The sequence below is a fragment of the Triplophysa dalaica genome, chromosome 5, assembly GCF_015846415.1.
Source record: "Triplophysa dalaica isolate WHDGS20190420 chromosome 5, ASM1584641v1, whole genome shotgun sequence".
Lineage (NCBI taxonomy): Eukaryota > Metazoa > Chordata > Actinopteri > Cypriniformes > Nemacheilidae > Triplophysa > Triplophysa dalaica.
Genome location: NC_079546.1, coordinates 20679414 through 20700714, shown reverse-complemented (window position 1 = coordinate 20700714; position 21301 = coordinate 20679414). Strand labels below are relative to the sequence as shown.

At 45.6% G+C, this 21301-nt stretch overlaps 1 protein-coding gene and 8 non-coding genes across 9 annotated transcripts; all 9 read right to left on the bottom strand.

Moving 5' to 3' along the window:
• Positions 1-2066: 2066 nt before the first annotated feature.
• Positions 2067-2138, bottom strand: trnap-cgg (transfer RNA proline (anticodon CGG)). Its single transcript has one exon. It is a non-coding gene; the product is annotated as a tRNA-Pro (tRNA).
• A 1077-nt stretch (positions 2139-3215) lies between these two features.
• Positions 3216-3287, bottom strand: trnap-cgg (transfer RNA proline (anticodon CGG)). Its single transcript has one exon. It is a non-coding gene; the product is annotated as a tRNA-Pro (tRNA).
• A 1737-nt stretch (positions 3288-5024) lies between these two features.
• Positions 5025-5096, bottom strand: trnap-ugg (transfer RNA proline (anticodon UGG)). The gene has a single exon. It is a non-coding gene; the product is annotated as a tRNA-Pro (tRNA).
• Positions 5097-6782: 1686 nt separating this feature from the next.
• Positions 6783-6854, bottom strand: trnap-cgg (transfer RNA proline (anticodon CGG)). Its single transcript has one exon. It is a non-coding gene; the product is annotated as a tRNA-Pro (tRNA).
• A 1076-nt stretch (positions 6855-7930) lies between these two features.
• Positions 7931-8002, bottom strand: trnap-agg (transfer RNA proline (anticodon AGG)). Its single transcript has one exon. It is a non-coding gene; the product is annotated as a tRNA-Pro (tRNA).
• Positions 8003-9085: 1083 nt separating this feature from the next.
• On the bottom strand, positions 9086-9157 carry trnap-cgg (transfer RNA proline (anticodon CGG)). Its single transcript has one exon. It is a non-coding gene; the product is annotated as a tRNA-Pro (tRNA).
• Positions 9158-10233: 1076 nt separating this feature from the next.
• trnap-cgg (transfer RNA proline (anticodon CGG)) lies at positions 10234-10305 on the bottom strand. Its single transcript has one exon. It is a non-coding gene; the product is annotated as a tRNA-Pro (tRNA).
• A 3520-nt stretch (positions 10306-13825) lies between these two features.
• LOC130420421 (uncharacterized) lies at positions 13826-17354 on the bottom strand. The gene is made up of 8 exons (XM_056747704.1): positions 16583-17354; positions 16417-16500; positions 16265-16342; positions 15175-15435; positions 14913-15108; positions 14548-14815; positions 13981-14391; positions 13826-13912 (listed from the first exon to the last, which is right to left on the bottom strand). The coding sequence occupies exons 1-8, from the start codon at positions 17352-17354 to the stop codon at positions 13826-13828; spliced, it is 2157 nt and encodes a 718-aa protein (XP_056603682.1).
• Positions 17355-19455: 2101 nt separating this feature from the next.
• Positions 19456-19527, bottom strand: trnap-cgg (transfer RNA proline (anticodon CGG)). Its single transcript has one exon. It is a non-coding gene; the product is annotated as a tRNA-Pro (tRNA).
• Positions 19528-21301: the final 1774 nt, after the last annotated feature.

Sequence of the window (21301 nt, the reverse complement as noted above, 5' to 3'; positions counted from 1 at the left end):
TACTCAGGGTTGATTAAACTAACTCAAATCAGCTGTTCTGAAACTGAAAACTCAGAGTAACGATTCTCTGAGTAAATCAACTCAGGGTTCAGATTTTAACTCAGTGTTGGTTGAACTTCCTTATTGAAACGGGCCCCAGCAGGTGTCGCTCCTCGCTAATGCACCTCGACACATATAACAAGAGTCTCCCGTATGGTATGTGTCTAGCTTTTACCCAGAGCAACATGATGCAGGAGCTTCACTTTCAAAGACAATGGAGTTGTCACTTGAGATTCCACAAGTTTTCTTGCATAGTTACTTGCATTTCATTAAGCCAGTGGTCCCGTGTGCTGTGCTGCGTGTTTTTTTTTTTTTTGCTTTCTTGTAGTATCACGAAAAGCCATATACCCCTTATTGTTGGGCAGTTGTACAAACAAGTCCTTTCGCCCTGGGCAAGAAAAATCTCTCTGCCCAGATGTTTTTAGATCATAATTTTGGTGTGTGTGTGTGCAACCACATGCACGTCTCAGACATGGCCAATTTGTTCAGCTGTATTTTCCGCTTTCCCTTGGGTGTAAAGACCTTTGGCTCATTGAGTACAGGCGACCTGTTGTCAGTATGAAAAGTAGCAATTGCTAATGAGAAGGCCAGCTGAGATTTGAGTCCAGAGTGCTAATCATTACACAATGGAATGCGACTTCAAGTGATAGATGACCCGCCTGGTTACCGAGGACAGGCTGCTCGGTCTGATGAGGTAAAAAGAGCTCTTTGGTAGCGAGAGCAAAGCGATGAACACAGGCAAACTTGCCAAAACCCAGGATCGATCAATAGACATTCAAATCTTGAGTGTAACACTCTCCAATCTGAGCTAACCACCTATTTCGGATCCGCATAGTGCTCCTTTAAGTACGTCCTGCCTTATGTGGAGCGCTTAAAGGAGGGCTCGTCCGGGATTTGAACCCGGGACCTCTCGCACCCTAAGCGAGAATCATGCCCCTAGAAAAACGAGCCGAGCAATGAGGAGCGAAAGTCATTTCCTGTCCGATGGGAAAGGTATTTCCACCACCTGTATGCCCCGTTTCAATTAGCCAAAGGAACATGCATCTTTGGAGGCAATGCAAGGGAATTAGCTCAAATGGTAGAGCGCTCGCTTTGCATGCGAGAAGTAGCGGGATCGACGCCCGCATTCTCCACGTCAGTGTCTTTCGGGGCTTCCTTCTTAGCCCTCCCTATTATACCCGTCCAGGCTCACCGCTGCAAAAAAAGGTTGTCGTGTTGGGACTTGCTCATATGCTCAGTCACAAAACACCAGCAGGTGTCGCTCCTCGCTAATGCACCTCGACACATATAACAAGAGTCTCCCGTATGGTATGTGTCTAGCTTTTACCCAGAGCAACATGATGCAGGAGCTTCACTTTCAAAGACAATGGAGTTGTCACTTGAGATTCCACAAGTTTTCTTGCAGAGTTACTTGCATTTTCATTAAGCCAGTGGTCCCGTGTACTGTGCTGCGTGTTTGTTTGTTTTTGCTTTCTTGTAGTATCACGAAAAGCCATATACCCGTTATTGTTGGGCAGTTGTACAAACAAGTCCTTCGCCCTGGGCAAGAAAAATCTCTCTGCCCAGATGTTTTTAGATCATAATTTTGGTGTGTGTGTGCAACCACATGCACGTCTCAGACATGGCCAATTTGTTCAGCTGTATTTTCCGCTTTCCCTTGGGTGTAAAGACCTTTGGCTCATTGAGTACAGGTGACCTGTTGTCAGTATGAAAAGTAGCTATTGCTAATGAGAAGGCCAGCTGAGATTTGAGTCCAGAGTGCTAATCATTACACAATGGAATGCGACTTCAAGTGATAGATGACCCGCCTGGTTACCGAGGACAGGCTGCTCGGTCTGATGAGGTCAAAGAGCTCTTTGGTAGCGAGAGCAAAGCGATGAACACAGGCAAACTTGCCAAAACCCAGGATCGATCAATAGACATTCAAATCTTGAGTGTAACACTCTCCAATCTGAGCTAACCACCTATTTCGGATCCGCATAGCACTCCTTTAAGTACGTCCTGCCTTATGTGGAGCGCTTAAAGGAGGGCTCGTCCGGGATTTGAACCAGGGACCTCTCGCACCCGAAGCGAGAATCATACCCCTAGACCAACGAGCCGAACAATAAAGAACAATAGTGATTTCCAGCCCGATGCGAAAGGTATTTCCACCGCCCGTATTTCCCGTTTCAATGAGCGAAACGAACATAAATCATTGGACACAAAGCAGGGGAATTAGCTCAAATGGTAGAGCGCTTGCTTAGCATGCAAGAAGTAGCGGGATCGACGCCCGCATTCTCCACGTCAGTGTCTTTCGGGGCTTCCTTCATAGCCCTCCCTATTATACCCGTCCAGGCTCACCGCTGCAAAAAAAGGTTGTTGTGTTGGGACTTGCTCATATGCTCAGTCACAAAACACCAGCAGGTGTCGCTCCTCGCTAATGCACCTCGACAAATATAACAAGAGTCTCCCGTATGGTATGTGTCTAGCTTTTACCCAGAGCAACATGATGCAGGAGCTTCACTTTCAAAGACAATGGAGTTGTCACTTGAGATTCCACAAGTTTTCTTGCATAGTTACTTGCATTTTCATTAAGCCAGTGGTCCCGTGTGCTGTGCTGCGTGTTTTTTTTTTTTTTGCTTTCTTGTAGTATCACGAAAAGCCATATACCCCTTATTGTTGGGCAGTTGTACAAACAAGTCCTTCGCCCTGGGTAAGAAAAATCTCTCTGCCCAGATGTTTTTAGATCATAATTTTGGTGTGTGTGTGCAACCACATGCACGTCTCAGACATGGCCAATTTGTTCAGCTGTATTTTCCGCTTTCCCTTGGGTGTAAAGACCTTTGGCTCATTGAGTACAGGCGACCTGTTGTCAGTATCAAAAGTAGCAATTGCTAATGAGAAGGCCAGCTGAGATTTGAGTCCAGAGTGCTAATCATTACACAATGGAATGCGACTTCAAGTGATAGATGACCCGCCTGGTTACCGAGGACAGGCTGCTCGGTCTGATGAGGTCAAAGAGCTCTTTGGTAGCGAGAGCAAAGCGATGAACACAGGCAAACTTGCCAAAACCCAGGATCGATCAATAGACATTCAAATCTTGAGTGTAACACTCTCCAATCTGAGCTAACCACCTATTTCGGATCCGCATAGCGCTCCTTTAAGTACGTCCTGCATTATGTGGAGCGCTTAAAGGAGGGCTCGTCCGGGATTTGAACCCGGGACCTCTCGCACCCGAAGTGAGAATCATACCCCTAGACCAACGAGCCGAACAATAAAGAACAATAGTGATTTCCAGCCCGATGCGAAAGGTATTTCCACCGCCCGTATTTCCCGTTTCAATGAGCGAAACGAACATAAATCATTGGATACAAAGCAGGGGAATTAGCTCAAATGGTAGAGCGCTTGCTTAGCATGCAAGAAGTAGCGGGATCGACGCCCGCATTCTCCACGTCAGTGTCTTTCGGGGCTTCCTTCGTACTTCTTAGCCCTCCATATAATACCCGTCGAGGCTCACCGGTGCAAAAAAAGGTTGTTGCGTTGGGACTTGCTCATATGCTCAGTCACAAACACAAGCAGGTTTCGTTCCTCGTTAATGCACCTCGACACAAGTTTCCTAGCAGCCTTACTTGCATTTTCATTAAGCCAGTGGTCCTGTGTGCTGTGGTGCAGGTTTTTTGCAGTTTCTTGGAAAGCGATATCCCCCTCATTGTTGGGCAGTTGTCAGAAGAAGTACTTATTTCGGCAGAGGTTGGTAACCAACTGAGCTAACCGGCCGAGGGTCCCATTCAGTCACATTATGGAATTGCATAGCGCTCCTTTAAGTACATCCAGTCTTATGTGGAAAGCTTAAAGCAGGGCTCGTCCGGGATTTGAACCCAGGACCTCTCGCACCCTAAGCGAGAATCATGCCCCTAGAACAACGAGCCGAGCGATGAGGAGCGAAAGTCATTTCCTGCCCGATGGAAAAGGTATTTCCACCACCTGTATGCCCCGTTTCAATTAGGCAAAGGAACATGCATCTTTGGAGGCAATGCAAGGGAATTAGCTCAAATGGTAGAGCGCTCGCTTTGCATGCGAGAAGTAGCGGGATCGACGCCCGCATTCTCCACGTCAGTGTCTTTCGGGGCTTCCTTCTTAGCCCTCCCTATTATACCCGTCCAGGCTCACCGCTGCAAAAAAAGGTTGTCGTGTTGGGACTTGCTCATATGCTCAGTCACAAAACACCAGCAGGTGTCGCTCCACGCTAATGCACCTCGACACATATAACAAGAGTCTCCCGTATGGTATGTGTCTAGCTTTTACCCAGAGCAACATGATGCAGGAGCTTCACTTTCAAAGACAATGGAGTTGTCACTTGAGATTCAACAAGTTTTCTTGCAGAGTTACTTGCATTTTCATTAAGCCAGTGGTCCCGTGTGCTGTGCTGCGTGTTTTTTTTTTTTTTGCTTTCTTGTAGTATCACGAAAAGCCATATACCCGTTATTGTTGGGCAGTTGTACAAACAAGTCCTTCGCCCTGGGCAAGAAAAATCTCTCTGCCCAGATGTTTTTAGATCATAATTTTGGTGTGTGTGTGCAACCACATGCACGTCTCAGACATGGCCAATTTGTTCAGCTGTATTTTCCGCTTTCCCTTGGGTGTAAAGACCTTTGGCTCATTGAGTACAGGTGACCTGTTGTCAGTATGAAAAGTAGCAATTGCTAATGAGAAGGCCAGCTGAGATTTGAGTCCAGAGTGCTAATCATTACACAATGGAATGCGACTTCAAGTGATAGATGACCCGCCTGGTTACCGAGGAAAGGCTGCTCGGTCTGATGAGGTCAAAGAGCTCTTCGGTAGCGAGAGCAAAGCGATGAACACAGGCAAACTTGCCAAAACCCAGTATCGATCAATAGACATTCAAATCTTGAGTGTAACACTCTCCAATCTGAGCTAACCACCTATTTCGGATCCGCATAGCGCTCCTTTAAGTACGTCCTGCCTTGTGTGGAGCGCTTAAAGGAGGGCTCGTCCGGGATTTGAACCCGGGACCTCTCGCACCCAAAGCGAGAATCATACCCCTAGACCAACGAGCCGAACGATAAAGAACAATAGTGATTTCCAGCCCGATGCGAAAGGTATTTCCACCGCCCGTATTTCCTGTTTCAATGAGCGAAATGAACATAAATGATTGGACACAAAGCAGGGGAATTAGCTCAAATGGGAGAGCGCTAGCTTAGCATGCAAGAAGTAGCGGGATCGACGCCCGCATTCTCCACGTCAGTGTCTTTCGTGGTTGCAAAAAAAGGTTGTTGCGTTGGGACTTGCTCAAATGCTCAGTCACAAAACACAAGCAGGTTTCGTTCCTCTTTAATGCACCTCGACACAAGTTTCCTAGCAGCCTTACTTGCATTTTCATTAAGCCAGTGGTCCTGTGTGCTGTGGTGCGAGTTTTTTGCAGTTTCTTGAAAAGCGATATCCCCCTTATTGTTGGGCAGTTGTCAGAAGAAGTACTTATTTCGGCAGAGGTTGGTAACCAACTGAGCTAACCGGCCGAGGGTCCCATTCAGTCACATTATGGAATTGCATAGCGCTCCTTTAAGTACGTCCAGTCTTATGTGGAAAGCTTAAAGCAGGGCTCGTCCGGGATTTGAACCCAGGACCTCTCGCACCCTAATCGAGAATCATGCCCCTAGAACAACGAGCCGAGCGATGAGGAGCGAAAGTCATTTCCTGCCCGATGGGAAAGGTATTTCCACCACCTGTATGCCCCGTTTCAATTAGCCAAAGGAACATGCATCTTTGGAGGCAATGCAAGGGAATTAGCTCAAATGGTAGAGCGCTCGCTTTGCATGCGAGAAGTAGCGGGATCAACGCCCGCATTCTCCACGTCAGTGTCTTTCGGGGCTTCCTTCTTAGCCCTCCCTATTATACCCGTCCAGGCTCACCGCTGCAAAAAAAGGTTGTTGTGTTGGGACTTGCTCATATGCTCAGTCACAAAACACCAGCAGGTGTCGCTCCTCGCTAATGCACCTCGACACATATAACAAGAGTCTCCCGTATGGTATGTGTCTAGCTTTTACCCAGAGCAACATGATGCAGGAGCTTCACTTTCAAAGACAATGGAGTTGTCTCTTGAGATTCCACAAGTTTTCTTGCATAGTTACTTGCATTTTCATTAAGCCAGTGGTCCCGTGTGCTGTGCTGCGTGTTTTTTTTTTTTTGCTTTCTTGTAGTATCACGAAAAGCCATATATCCCTTATTGTTGGGCAGTTGTACAAACAAGTCCTTCGCCCTGGGCAAGAAAAATCTCTCTGCCCAGATGTTTTTAGATCATAATTTTGGGGGTGTGTGCAACCACATGCACGTCTCAGACATGGCCAATTTGTTCAGCTGTATTTTCCGCTTTCCCTTGGGTGTAAAGACCTTTGGCTCATTGAGTACAGGTGACCTGTTGTCAGTATGAAAAGTAGCAATTGCAAATGAGAAGGCCAGCTGAGATTTGAGTCCAGAGTGCTAATCATTACACAATGGAATGCGACTTCAAGTGATAGATGACCCGCCTGGTTACCGAGGACAGGCTGCTCGGTCTGATGAGGTCAAAGAGCTCTTTGGTAGCGAGAGCAAAGCGATGAACACAGGCAAACTTGCCAAAACCCAGGATCGATCAATAGACATTCAAATCTTGAGTGTAACACTCTCCAATCTGAGCTAACCACCTATTTCGGATCCGCATAGCACTCCTTTAAGTACGTCCTGCCTTATGTGGAGCGCTTAAAGGAGGGCTCGTCCGGGATTTGAACCCAGGACCTCTCGCACCCGAAGCGAGCATCATACCCCTAGACCAACGAGCCGAACAATAAAAAACAATAGTGATTTCCATCCCGATGCGAAAGGTATTTCCACCGCCCGTATTTCCCGTTTCAATGAGCGAAACGAACATAAATCATTGGACACAAAGCAGGGGAATTAGCTCAAATGGTAGAGCGCTTGCTTAGCATGCAAGAAGTAGCGGGATCGACGCCCGCATTCTCCACGTCAGTGTCTTTCGGGGCTTCCTTCTTAGCCCTCCCTATTATACCCGTCCAGGCTCACCGCTGCAAAAAAAGGTTGTTGTGTTGGGACTTGCTCATATGCTCAGTCACAAAACACCAGCAGGTGTCGCTCCTCGCTAATGCACCTCGACACATATAACAAGAGTCTCCCGTATGGTATGTGTCTAGCTTTTACCCAGAGCAACATGATGCAGGAGCTTCACTTTCAAAGACAATGGAGTTGTCACTTGAGATTCCACAAGTTTTCTTGCATAGTTACTTGCATTTTCATTAAGCCAGTGGTCCCGTGTGCTGTGCTGCGTGTTTTTTTTTTTTTGCTTTCTTGTAGTATCACGAAAAGCCATATACCCCTTATTGTTGGGCAGTTGTACAAACAAGTCCTTCGCCCTGGGCAAGAAAAATCTCTCTGCCCAGATGTTTTTAGATCATAATTTTGGTGTGTGTGTGCAACCACATGCACGTCTCAGACATGGCCAATTTGTTCAGCTGTATTTTCCGCTTTCCCTTGGGTGTAAAGACCTTTGGCTCATTGAGTACAGGCGACCTGTTGTCAGTATGAAAAGTAGCAATTGCTAATGAGAAGGCCAGCTGAGATTTGAGTCCAGAGTGCTAATCATTACACAATGGAATGCGACTTCAAGTGATAGATGACCCGCCTGGTTACCGAGGACAGGCTGCTCGGTCTGATGAGGTCAAAGAGCTCTTTGGTAGCGAGAGCAAAGCGATGAACACAGGCAAACTTGCCAAAACCCAGGATCGATCAATAGACATTAAAATCTTGAGTGTAACACTCTCCAATCTGAGCTAACCACCTATTTCGGATCCGCATAGTGCTCCTTTAAGTACGTCCTGCCTTATGTGGAGCGCTTAAAGCAGGGCTCGTCCGGGATTTGAACCCGGGACCTCTCGCACCCTAAGCGAGAATCATGCCCCTAGAACAACGAGCCGAGCAATGAGGAGCGAAAGTCATTTCATGCCCGATGGGAAAGGTATTTCCACCACCTGTATGCCCCGTTTCAATTAGCCAAAGGAACATGCATCTTTGGAGGCAATGCAGGGGAATTAGCTCAAATGGTAGAGCGCTCGCTTTGCATGCGAGAAGTAGCGGGATCGACGCCCGCATTCTCCACGTCAGTGTCTTTCGGGGCTTCCTTCTTACTTCTTAGCCCTCCCTATTATACCCGTCCAGGCTCACCGCTGCAAAAAAAGGTTGTTGTGTTGGGACTTGCTCATATGCTCAGTCACAAAACACCAGCAGGTGTCGCTCCTCGCTAATGCACCTCGACACATATAACAAGAGTCTCCCGTATGGTATGTGTCTAGCTTTTACCCAGAGCAACATGATGCAGGAGCTTCACTTTCAAAGACAATGGAGTTGTCACTTGAGATTCCACAAGTTTTCTTGCATAGTTACTTGCATTTTCATTAAGCCAGTGGTCCCGTGTGCTGTGCTGCGTGTTTTTTTTTTTTTGCTTTCTTGTAGTATCACGAAAAGCCATATACCCGTTATTGTTGGGCAGTTGTACAAACAAGTCCTTCGCCCTGGGCAAGAAAAATCTCTCTGCCCAGATGTTTTTAGATCATAATTTTGGTGTGTGTGTGCAACCACATGCACGTCTCAGACATGGCCAATTTGTTCAGCTGTATTTTCCGCTTTCCCTTGGGTATAAAGACCTTTGGCTCATTGAGTACAGGTGACCTGTTGTCAGTATGAAAAGTAGCAATTGCTAATGAGAAGGCCAGCTGAGATTTGAGTCCAGAGTGCTAATCATTACACAATGGAATGCGACTTCAAGTGATAGATGACCCGCCTGGTTACCGAGGACAGGCTGCTCGGTCTGATGAGGTCAAAGAGCTCTTTGGTAGCGAGAGCAAAGCGATGAACACAGGCAAACTTGCCAAAACCCAGGATCGATCAATAGACATTCAAATCTTGAGTGTAACACTCTCCAATCTGAGCTAACCACCTATTTCGGATCCGCATAGCACTCCTTTAAGTACGTCCTGCCTTATGTGGAGCGCTTAAAGGAGAGCTCGTCCGGGATTTGAACCCGGGACCTCTCGCACCCGAAGCGAGCATCATACCCCTAGACCAACGAGCCGAACAATAAAGAACAATAGTGATTTCCAGCCCGATGCGAAAGGTATTTCCACCGCCCGTATTTCCCGTTTCAATGAGCGAAACGAACATAAATCATTGGACACAAAGCAGGGGAATTAGCTCAAATGGTAGAGCGCCTGCTTAGCATGCAAGAAGTAGCGGGATCGACGCCCGCATTCTCCACGTCAGTGTCTTTCGGGGCTTCCTTCTTAGCCCTCCCTATTATACCCGTCCAGGCTCACCGCTGCAAAAAAAGGTTGTTGTGTTGGGACTTGCTCATATGCTCAGTCACAAAACACCAGCAGGTGTCGCTCCTCGCTAATGCACCTCGACACATATAACAAGAGTCTCCCGTATGGTATGTGTCTAGCTTTTACCCAGAGCAACATGATGCAGGAGCTTCACTTTCAAAGACAATGGAGTTGTCACTTGAGATTCCACAAGTTTTCTTGCATAGTTACTTGCATTTTCATTAAGCCAGTGGTCCCGTGTGCTGTGCTGCGTGTTTTTTTTTTTTTGCTTTCTTGTAGTATCACGAAAAGCCATATACCCCTTATTGTTGGGCAGTTGTACAAACAAGTCCTTCGCCCTGGGCAAGAAAAATCTCTATGCCCAGATGTTTTTAGATCATAATTTTGGTGTGTGTGTGCAACCACATGCACGTCTCAGACATGGCCAATTTGTTCAGCTGTATTTTCCGCTTTCCCTTGGGTGTAAAGACCTTTGGCTCATTGAGTACAGGCGACCTGTTGTCAGTATGAAAAGTAGCAATTGCTAATGAGAAGGCCAGCTGAGATTTGAGTCCAGAGTGCTAATCATTACACAATGGAATGCGACTTAAAGTGATAGATGACCCGCCTGGTTACCGAGGACAGGCTGCTCGGTCTGATGAGGTCAAAGAGCTCTTTGGTAGCGAGAGCAAAGCGATGAACACAGGCAAACTTGCCAAAACCCAGGATCGATCAATATACATTCAAATCTTGAGTGTAACACTCTCCAATCTGAGCTAACCACCTATTTCGGATCCGCATAGCGCTCCTTTAAGTACGTCCTGCCTTGTGTGGAGCGCTTAAAGGAGGGCTCGTCCGGGATTTGAACCCGGGACCTCTCGCACCCGAAGCGAGAATCATACCCCTAGACCAACGAGCCGAACAATAAAGAACCATAGTGATTTCCAGCCCGATGCGAAAGGTATTTCCACCACCCGTATTTCCCGTTTCAATGAGCGAAACGAACATAAATCATTGGACACAAAGCAGGGGAATTAGCTTAAATGGTAGAGCGCTTGCTTAGCATGCAAGAAGTAGCGGGATCGACGCCCGCATTCTCCACGTCAGTGTCTTTCTGGGCTTCCTTTGTACTTCTTAGCCCTCCATATAATACCCGTCGAGGCTCACCGGTGCAAAAAAAGGTTGTTGCGTTGGGACTTGCGCATATGCTCAGTCACAAAACACAAGCAGGTTTTGTTCCTCGTTAATGCACCTCGACACAAGTTTCCTAGCAGCAGGGGAATTAGCTCAAATGGTAGAGCGCTTGCTTAGCATAAGAAGGGGCCCAATCTTTGCGCCCGCCTGCGCATGCGAAAAGATGCAGAAAACGTATATTTGTCGACAAATTTTCCCTGCAACAATATTCGGGTTAAATTCCTGTGCGTTATGTAAGAGTTTTAGTTACATGTGTAACAATTCACTTTCCACTTGCTGGCCTCGAACCCCTAGCTGATCGACAAGGTCAATCTCACCTGAGCCGTGCTGCCACCTGTCGACTACATGTGTATTGCAATCAATCAATTGCGCCTTCATTTAGTTATCATATGTTCAATTACATAGTTTTAGACATCATTATTAAAGCATATTACATGTTTATGGTTAAATAAAAATGTTTATTCAAAATGGTTTTCTTTTATTGAATGTGTGGGATATGATTTTATTGATTTTCAGAGATAAAGACACTTCGAATGTAAAATTGTTTATTAAAATAAAATTAAAACACACCCACATTGAAATGAGTACACACACACACAGACAGACAGACACACATATTTATATATTTACATACAGAAGAATATGAACGCTTGGGCCTTTGATATACACAACAAATATACAGGACAATATGAACGAGTTGGCCCATGAAATATATACAGGAAAGTTGAAACTTATTGAGGAGGTGGAGTTTGGGGTTTATTTTGCTGGCGCTGTTCTGCCAACCAATCTTCTAAAGACTTGCCATTTGAAGCATGCAAGCAAAATGTGGCACTACCATACCGGCTATGTCCAAACTCCTTAGTTTTGGGCTGCCCACATTTGCTGCACTTGTTAAAATTAACCCCCCGCAGATACTTCCTCTTACAAACTCCACTTTCCGTCTCTTGCGCCCGCCGGCGCCTATTCCTTTGGGTGTAACGGGATGCAGGAGCAGCAGACACAGAAGCAGCAGACACAGGAGCAGGCAGAGCTGTGCCTGCACCAGAAGACGGAATCACCATTGACACAGTCATGTCAGGGTTAAGGACTAGTGTGCCCATCAATGACCCAGGTGCAGAAATGGGCTGCACATCTCCTGATGCTGTGGGGGCAGCTGCGATGGGGCACTCCCTGTTAGCAGCAGCGGGCCGTCGACCTGGTCGCAAACGAGGAGCCTGTCCTTCTCGATTTGGCGGAAGGATGAATTTATGCTTTGGACCTGATGTCGATGGCGCTTCATTCAATTTTTCCCTCGGCGGAGGAAGCTGCATATCAGCCACAGCAATTGGGTCAGGTGGAGTCAGTCCCTGTGCGAGGACACTCATTTCCTGATTCTTCTGCCGCCGTTGAAACCTGAAAATTAATTACTTTTATTATAGATATGTTTAGAAGAATTCACTGAATTTTAAGCAAATAATGTGCTTTGCTAACCACTGAATGAGTGTCCTCTGGTTTAGCTCAAAAAGCTGGATCATTGTTTCATCCATCAGCCTGCGACTGTTGAGGACCAGGTCTCGGATGTGGTGGTAATCTGAGAGGATTTTAGACCACCTGGGGATGCTAACTCCGGACTTCTTGGTCGGTGACTTGTGTAAAGCACACAGCTTTATACAAATGGCCTCAACCAAGCGGCTGGTGCTGGGCCACTGTGCTGGACCCCCAGGATGTCCAATCAGACACCGTTTGACACTCTCCACACCCGGTGTGACTCCTGACCGCTTCGGTGCCTTAAAGCGCCCATGTGTCAGCGGAGGCTGATGTCGAGGCTGATAGTTGACCCGCTGTTTGTCAATGTCAGGGAGAGCTGTCCATAGCTGAATGGCTTCGGTCACCTGCAGATCAGTGAGGTAAGGAGCCTCACTAAGGCTCACCAGGTAACCAGCCAAATCCTGAACCTTGTCCCAACCAGCGATGCCATCGGGTCCAATGACTGCGCCCTAGTAGATGAAAATGAATGTTAAAATTTGTGAAATAAAACAAGATTGGAAGTATATAAAGCCTTCAAAGTGTCTTACCTGAGCTTCAGTGGAGAGACTGCTTCCAGTGTCAGGTGGCTGCGACAGCACTAAAGGGGCAAGATGCTGTCCTTCTCCACCAGAAGATGTGGATGGCTCAGCCAGTGATGTTGGAGACCGAGGCAGAGGTAAAGATGAGGGGCTGATCACGAGATCACGGCAGGGTTTCATCCTCATACAGCACTGGAACTGTGATGTCCTCCGTTATCTCTTCCCCAAATCCCTCATCTTGCAGGTCCTGGTCATTGACTTCCTCCACCAGCCTGTCTTCCTCTTCGGGGTTCTGGAGCACTGGAGTCAGTGTTTTGCCAGTCTGGCTGTAAAGATACTCCATTCCCAGCAATTCACCTACAAGAATAAATTGGGAACATTAAAATTGTCTCAATATTTTGTCTAGTACATTAAATGCTAAATAGACAAAATTATACAGATATACAAAATGTCTTGCCTGTATATGCTCCAGGAGGGCGATAGCGCTCATCCCAGGGCTTCCCAAAGACTGTTAGGCTAAGCCGGTCCACAGCCTCTTTCATGGCTCTGCCAAATGACCGGATGGAGGATGCTCCTTTTATGGCGTCTTCCATCCGGTCATCATTCCAACGCATCAAGCCCTCGAGGAGATAGGCCTGAAAATGCGCATCACTGGCACTGGTTCCTAAAAGTAAAAAAAACAAAAAAGAGTTTTATTTCTCACATATGTACAGGCTATGTACAACTACTGAGATGCTATGAAGTAACTGGTTACTTGTAATACATATATCATTATATATTATGTCATTATAACTCATAACTTCAGCCAAGACAGAAAATAAATGTAATAATACAGTAAAGTTTGACATTTATGTCACGGGTAGACACGGAGGAGGAATGGAGATGCATTACTTTAAACTAATGGAAGCAGTAACAGTGCTTATATTTTTTACAGAAAAATTAGGAATCGATTTGTATGTAATACCTGGAATAAATCGGTTCAGGTGGAGGTGGAATGACTCCAAGGATGTAGAGCCACGGGCACATCTGTAGCAGCAGAGCTCCACGCCACCTTTCTTCAGTGTCCCCTTCCTCATGTAGAGTGGAAAGTTCTCTGGGTCTTGGAAACACTGCACGTGCTTCCGCTGTTCTTTCCAAATCTGCCGGATCCGTTCGTGGTCCAGCAGAGGAACTCCCAGAGTGTCCTTCCCGTCTGCACTGTCAAACAGATCGATCAGTGCTCCAATCAATCTGGTGGTCTCCTCCACACCCCTGGTCCTCCTCCGGCAGTGCAGTGCCAACTCTCTCCTGGTAATGCGAGCACTGACCACCTTTTCTGAGATGGGGCCAGTCTTATTTGCCGCCAGCTCACCCACCTTTGCACGCTGAAGAGCAGCCACATCCTCTGGATCCCACTGAAAGATGCACGTGGATAGACGTGCCATGAAGATGCCGTAAAGCGGATGAGCCTCTGTAGTGACACCTGCAGCAAATCGCCGCATGAAATGCCAGATGTCGAGGCGCACTTCAAGCTCATCCCACTCTGAAAACATGACCTTCACCCAAGACTGGCCGTGCTGACTGCAGCAATCTCTGTCCACGTACATCACTTTTGGGGCAGCCTCTCCTGCCTCCCGGTAGCGTTTCATGAGGCCAGCTGCCATGGAGTCCAGTCCATGTCCCTCGGCGGCTGTCAGAACAGATACAAGGACTTGACCATGCTCATTCCCAACATTTGTGCACCAGGCAGCTGTTCCTGAAGCAGCACCGGCAAGTTTCTTTGTGACCTTTTGAGAAAAATAAAAGGGTCAAAAACTGTGTACATTATGTATGCACATATATCCATATCAGGCAAATTTATGATATAAACAGGGCTGTGATATCTTTTTTGTGGAGTCCATCTTGAGAACACAACCAAAGATAGAAGTAATTTTGGCCTTGACCTCGTGCATTCGCCCCAGAACATCCCTGGCGTACACAGCTAACAGCCACTTAGGTTTAGGTAGGGCAGGGAAGAGAGGAGGCTCAGCAAACACAGGAGGCTGCACAAGGGAGGACGTTGTGAATGGTTCACAGGCAGTAAGGTACTGCAGGACACGCTGTGTCCATGCCTCACTGTGTTGTTCCATCAGCTTCTTGTAAAGCTGAGTCACACTGTTGCCCAGTGTCCTCTCCCTCATCATCCTCAGCACCCTGTTGTCACATGAGTATCTAAGGAAACAACAGTATAATCATGCAAATGCTTTGATTGTTAAAAGTTTAACACAATAAAAGCGCCAACTAATGAATGATTGTCATTATGAATTACCTGTATGTCAGCAAAGCTGGAAACTGACTGCGGTGGCCCATATCCAGCAGTCCTAAGATGTCCTCAGACCAGGCGGGATACTTCTTTTTGCAGCCTTTGCACTCCAGATACTCAGTGGCAAGGTCATACCACCTGTCTAAGACCTTGCGCACAGTACGGTAGAGTCCTGCCGCTGTCAGTCTGTGCTTACCACAGTCTGGGCGAACACAGACAAGAGGAATTAACCACATCTTCAGCGGCATCCATAAGAAAAGGGGCCGACAGAAGAAGAGGTCAGGTGAGGCGGGTGGCTGAGTGTGAATTAAAGGGGGCTGAGGAGGATGCCACCAAAGCTTCAGCTGGCACACTAGTTCTGGCTTGCCGGTTCGCAGGTTGGCCACGAATAGTGTGTTCCGGATCCACTCATGCTGGAAAGGTGGAAGATGATCTTTCCAGTGGCTTGGAAGCTCAGCCGATGGCTGATGATGTGGAAGATCTGGTGTTCTTGCTGTTTCGGCTGATGGAGACGGACCGGCACAGGCCTCTGAGTGAACAGTAACAAAAATAAAATAAGGATGACTGTTGGATTTGATAGTAAAATGCCATAAATGCAGCCCACAAGCATGCGACGCAGTAATTTTGGACAAGTATTAATAATTATTATGATTATATTTAGGAATAGCAACAAAGAAAATGGTGTTAAGAAGCAAAGAACAGTGTACATTTTATTGATGTAATGAATATGGAATCGGTACAGCTCTTTGAGAATGAGGATCAGATGTAATGGAGTAAGGAAGATGAGGTGTGATCAATTCAGTAAAATGCCCACTGACATGAAGCATGCACACAGATAGAGTAAGGAAAAACCTCTGTTATCTCAAAAGTGCTAACTGCCAAAAGTGCCATCTCAAATTTTCTTTTTACTTTACAGTAATAGCAATGAATGGGTTATTTTCATTACCATTCAAGTGAAATAGCTGAACATTAAGATAGGAGCCTGATAAAATGCTAATTCTAAAAGAAAATGTGAGATGGCGCTTCTTCTAAAACAATGAATCTCCACCATCCTGTCTGCTCAATGGGAGCTAAAGAGTGAGTGAGACAAGCAAGCTGTGAGAAAAAGTTTGCCGGTGATGGTTCAACAATGGGTTATTCCAAAAAAAAAAACGCTAATAAATACACAGAAACCTTTAGACAACCTTAATGTTTGAAGAAGTGCACTCAAAGAATGCATCCCGCTTGAGGCATGATCTGATGTAGTTCTGTATTGTAAACAAAACATATTTAAAAATGTTGATTTTCTTTTAAAAAATAATCCTGTGTGTTTTCACAAAACATACTTAAAATATATGCATTTGTGTCATATGCCACACCTGTAGTTAGTTGTGCTTCACATTGTGATGCAGCAAACATCAGCTCCGCATCATCTTCAGCAGCGGGAACGGAAGTGTCTGGAGCAAAAATGTTAAAACTAAATACTGCAAACAATACACAGAGACAAACGTATGAAATGGTGCTTGCTTACCAGTTACGAAAAGCTGCCTTTGGGCCAAATGTTTGGCAGGGAGTTCTGGTGCTGGAGGAGGTAAAGGGACCTTCAGTAATGGATCTGGAAACAGCAAGTGGACAAGTTTGCCTTTACAATAAAGTAATACATGTAGAGAAAATTCCATATTAACACTCCTACTCACAGGATTTAACTGGTGAAAGGAGTTTTCTGGCGAGCTGTGAAGGAGACAAATGTTTCCCACGTGCCAACAGCGCTTTCACACTGGCAGTCTGCGATACACCAGTTTGGAGTGCTTTTAGCGGAGATGCAGACGCAGTGGAGGCTGCGGGTGGTTGTGCAGAAGCACTGGATGTTGCAGATGGAGGTGTAGGCTGACGTACACTGCTGCCCACAGCAGAAGCCTGTCTTTTCACTACATAGCTTTTGAAAATGGCCATGTTTGTGTTGGGCCTGGCATCTGCCTTAACCAGGTATCTGATGAGGGCTTTGGCCTCCTTGCTCTGGTCCTCATAAACATCCTTCATGGACCGGCCCTGGAAGTCACCAAACTCCACCATCAAGCAGCCCTGGTCTCCAACTGCCCGGGCTTCAGCTTGCATTTCTTGCTTCCTCTCGTACTTCTCCACTTCTTCTGCCATCTCTCTAATATGAGAGGTGTACTGTAGGAACAGTTGTTTATTTTGTGACAGGGGGGTTGTGTTCGCCGTCTCATTGGAAATGCTGAGTACCAAATAAACTGCGTACCCCAGCGAGTTTTCCAGGAGCCATCTGAATCTCTGACCCTGGTACTTCCCAAACTGAAGTTTGCAGTGAGCCAGTACTAAAAACTGGTCACTGGGGTCTCCACCATTTGAGCTGACAAAAGAACTGGCCTCTGCCAGCACCTGCTCCTTCGGTTTAGCCCTTCCAGACTCAACATTTTCAAGGCGATTCGCCTCTGGCGATGGCGCCATGAGGAGTCGTGATGATGTTGCCAATTGTCGGCGAAAAACGGGGTATGCGTACATTTTCTGAAATGAAAATCAGAAAGAGACTATTAACTCTAGCAACCTAAAAAATACCTGTATGTTTAGTGTGTAACAATAATTTAACAAGCTACACTTAACCATATTACAGTTTTTAGTTATTTTATGAATCGTTTATTTATCCAGGAATAATTTAATTTTACACAGATCTTCAGGCTGGTGTGACTTGAGTTGCTATGTCATTTCTAAGGGATCAGACTTACGGATTTTCCTAACTTTTCAGAAATCCCATAGACTTACATTGATTGAATGTTCTGCTGATTATGTTTTCTTTAAAATGTCAACTCTCAAACACACACACACACACACACACACCCACACACACACAAACACACACACACACACACACACACAAACACACAAACACACAAACACACACACACACACACACAGTCTATCACAGTCTACATTTATTCCACTCTACACTATTTAAAACTTTTAGTCTAGGCTTTCTTTTTTTAACAATGCGTTTGTTAACTTTCACAAATAAAAAAACAGCTTGTTTTTTGTTCACAAACTTTTCTTATTATTATTTTTCTGAGACTGTAACTCCTCACAAACTTTTACCTCATCAATTTGTTTTATCATTTTGTTCATTCATAGCCAGAAAACATGACTGCATACAAAATCACACACATCATTGTAGACGATTAATTAGCAGACGGCGGATGATTTTAACTTATCTGATCGGTAGCGACATGTTTTTTTCTATATTAAAAATCGGAAAATGTATTCAATTAAATAATTAAGTAAAGCATAGTCTTACCTTTTGAAGGGATGACAATAACAGTGCAGCGGCAAGTGATAAGTCAAAGGTAAGGAACAGGAGAGAAACGCGATTGGTCCAAGTTAGCCAGAGGAGAGAAACGCGATTGGTCAAAAGTAAGCCCCAGAGACAACCGTGATTGGTCAAAAGTAAGCCCCAGAGACAAACGTGACTGGTCAAAAGTAAGCCCCAGAGACAAACGTGATTGGTCAAAAGTAAGCCCCAGAAACAAACGTGATTGGTCAAAAGTAAGCCCCAGAGACAAACGTGATTGGCTCATGTGGGCTTACTTTGGGCTTACTTTGGCGCAACCAGCGAGAAGCAGCAAGCGCAAGCAAGAAGTAGCGGGATCGACGCCCGCATTCTCCACGTCAGTGTCTTTCGGGGCTTCCTTCTTAGCCCTCCCTATTATACCCGTCCAGGCTCACCGCTGCAAAAAAAGGTTGTTGTGTTGGGACTTGCTCATATGCTCAGTCACAAAACACCAGCAGGTGTCGCTCCTCGCTAATGCACCTCGACACATATAACAAGAGTCTCCCGTATGGTATGTGTCTAGCTTTTACCCAGAGCAACATGATGCAGGAGCTTCACTTTCAAAGACAATGGAGTTGTCACTTGAGATTCCACAAGTTTTCTTGCATAGTTACTTGCATTTTCATTAAGCCAGTGGTCCCGTGTGCTGTGCTGCGTGTTTTTTTTTTTTTGCTTTCTTGTAGTATCACGAAAAGCCATATACCCGTTATTGTTGGGCAGTTGTACAAACAAGTCCTTCGCCCTGGGCAAGAAAAATCTCTCTGCCCAGATGTTTTTAGATCATAATTTTGGTGTGTGTGTGCAACCACATGCACGTCTCAGACATGGCCAATTTGTTCAGCTGTATTTTCCGCTTTCCCTTGGGTGTAAAGACCTTTGGCTCATTGAGTACAGGTGACCTGTTGTCAGTATGAAAAGTAGCAATTGCTAATGAGAAGGCCAGCTGAGATTTGAGTCCAGAGTGCTAATCATTACACAATGGAATGCGACTTCAAGTGATAGATGACCCGCCTGGTTACCGAGGACAGGCTGCTCGGTCTGATGAGGTCAAAGAGCTCTTTGGTAGCGAGAGCAAAGCGATGAACACAGGCAAACTTGCCAAAACCCAGGATCGATCAATAGACATTCAAATCTTGAGTGTAACACTCTCCAATCTGAGCTAACCACCTATTTCGGATCCGCATAGCACTCCTTTAAGTACGTCCTGCCTTATGTGGAGCGCTTAAAGGAGGGCTCGTCCGGGATTTGAACCCGGGACCTCTCGCACCCGAAGCGAGCATCATACCCCTAGACCAACGAGCCGAACAATAAAGAACAATAGTGATTTCCAGCCCGATGCGAAAGGTATTTCCACCGCCCGTATTTCCCGTTTCAATGAGCGAAACGAACATAAATCATTGGACACAAAGCAGGGGAATTAGCTCAAATGGTAGAGCGCTTGCTTAGCATGCAAGAAGTAGCGGGATCGACGCCCGCATTCTCCACGTCAGTGTCTTTCGGGGCTTCCTTCTTAGCCCTCCCTATTATACCCGTCCAGGCTCACCGCTGCAAAAAAAGGTTGTTGTGTTGGGACTTGCTCATATGCTCAGTCAAAAAACACCAGGGGCCCGTTTCAGAAAGCAGGGTAAGTGCAAACTCCGAGTAAGTCAACCCCAGAAAACGGAATACTCAGGGTTTTTGGTTTCAGAACGCGAGGAATGTCAAACCCGCGACCACGGAGTAAGTCAAGCCCATTTCAGAAATCGAGGTATCTTATACTCCGGGTGAGTAACCAGAGTAACCTACTCCGTGAACCTAACCTGGTCGGGAGCAGGTTTTATTCCGCAAACGCAGGGTTTGTTACAATCTCCGCCCCCTTTTCGAAGCGCGAGCGGGTTGAAATGACATACGTCATATGTTTATTGATTAGAGTTCCTAATCGCGCTCTATTTAGTCACACAGAACTTAAAATAGCATGTTCGTTTATTCATGAACCCATAGATGAGGAAGCTGCATTAATTCGCACAGAATTATATTTATGTCGGGAGAGAATTCTGAGGCCCCGTTTGGACGTTTTATCTTAACTTTTAAGGCCAGTTTAAGAAGTATATTTAACATTTCCCAATCAGTCATCCTACTAGCAAGACTATTTTATTTCTTTAAACTTTCCTGAATGAATGAAGTTATTGTATTTCTACCACGGCGTTTTAGTGCCACGTTAAAAATAACATAAATTCAAGATTACGAGAATAAAGTCAAAATGTTACGAGAATAAACTCGTCGTAATACATATTTTATTTTCGTGAAAGTTGTAGTTTAAGAGTTTAAATTATGTTTAAGTACGTCATCTGAATCAGTGAGTTAATTCGTAGTTCATGTCAGATTTTGACATTTCGACTTTATTCTCGTAACATTTCGACTTTATTCTCGTAACATTTCGACTTTATTCTCGTAACATTTCGACTTTATTCTCGTAACATTTCGACTTTATTCTCGAAATCTTTTTTTTTACGACGCCGTCGTATATTTCATATTCAGCTGCTGCCAAGATCTTTTTATTGCAGAAGGATTTCACCTACATGAGAGCAAGAGAGTTAAATATAATTTACATTTTCACAGTTTCAACAAAATAAATATAAAAGTGATTGACATATAAACTTGCGCATTAACACGTGAAGCACTTTTCTCCCACGCCAACTCTCTTTCTTTTGCTGCTGCGGCTGTGTTGCACTTTTTTCTAAATATCTGCTCATATTCACTATACGCTTGTAACAGTTCCTTCAATTTGATTGGCGAGAAATGAACAGAGCGCTTTTTGTCACGTGCCGTTGCCATGGTGAATCGTGCTATCTTCACTCAATTGATGATGGCTTTTCATCGCCATGCTGCACGCGCGTAACCTAGAGTGAACTTACTCAGGGTTGATTAAACTAACTCAAATCAGCTGTTCTGAAACTGAAAACTCAGAGTAACGATTCTCTGAGTAAATCAACTCAGGGTTCAGATTTTAACTCAGTGTTGGTTGAACTTCCTTATTGAAACGGGCCCCAGCAGGTGTCGCTCCTCGCTAATGCACCTCGACACATATAACAAGAGT

What these genes read in the sequence shown, in the direction of transcription:
- LOC130420421 (XM_056747704.1), bottom strand. Translation starts at nt 17,354, where the DNA reads ATGGCGCCATCGCCAGAGGCGAATCGCCTTGAAAATGTTGAGTCTGGA. An exon ending in CCTTTCACCAGTTAAATCCT is followed by an intron (nt 16,501 to 16,582) that starts GTGAGTAGGAGT and finishes TGCTGTTTCCAG; the next exon opens with ATCCATTACTGAAGGTCCCT. An exon ending in TTCTGGGGCGAATGCACGAG is followed by an intron (nt 14,392 to 14,547) that starts GTCAAGGCCAAA and finishes TTTTCTCAAAAG; the next exon opens with GTCACAAAGAAACTTGCCGG.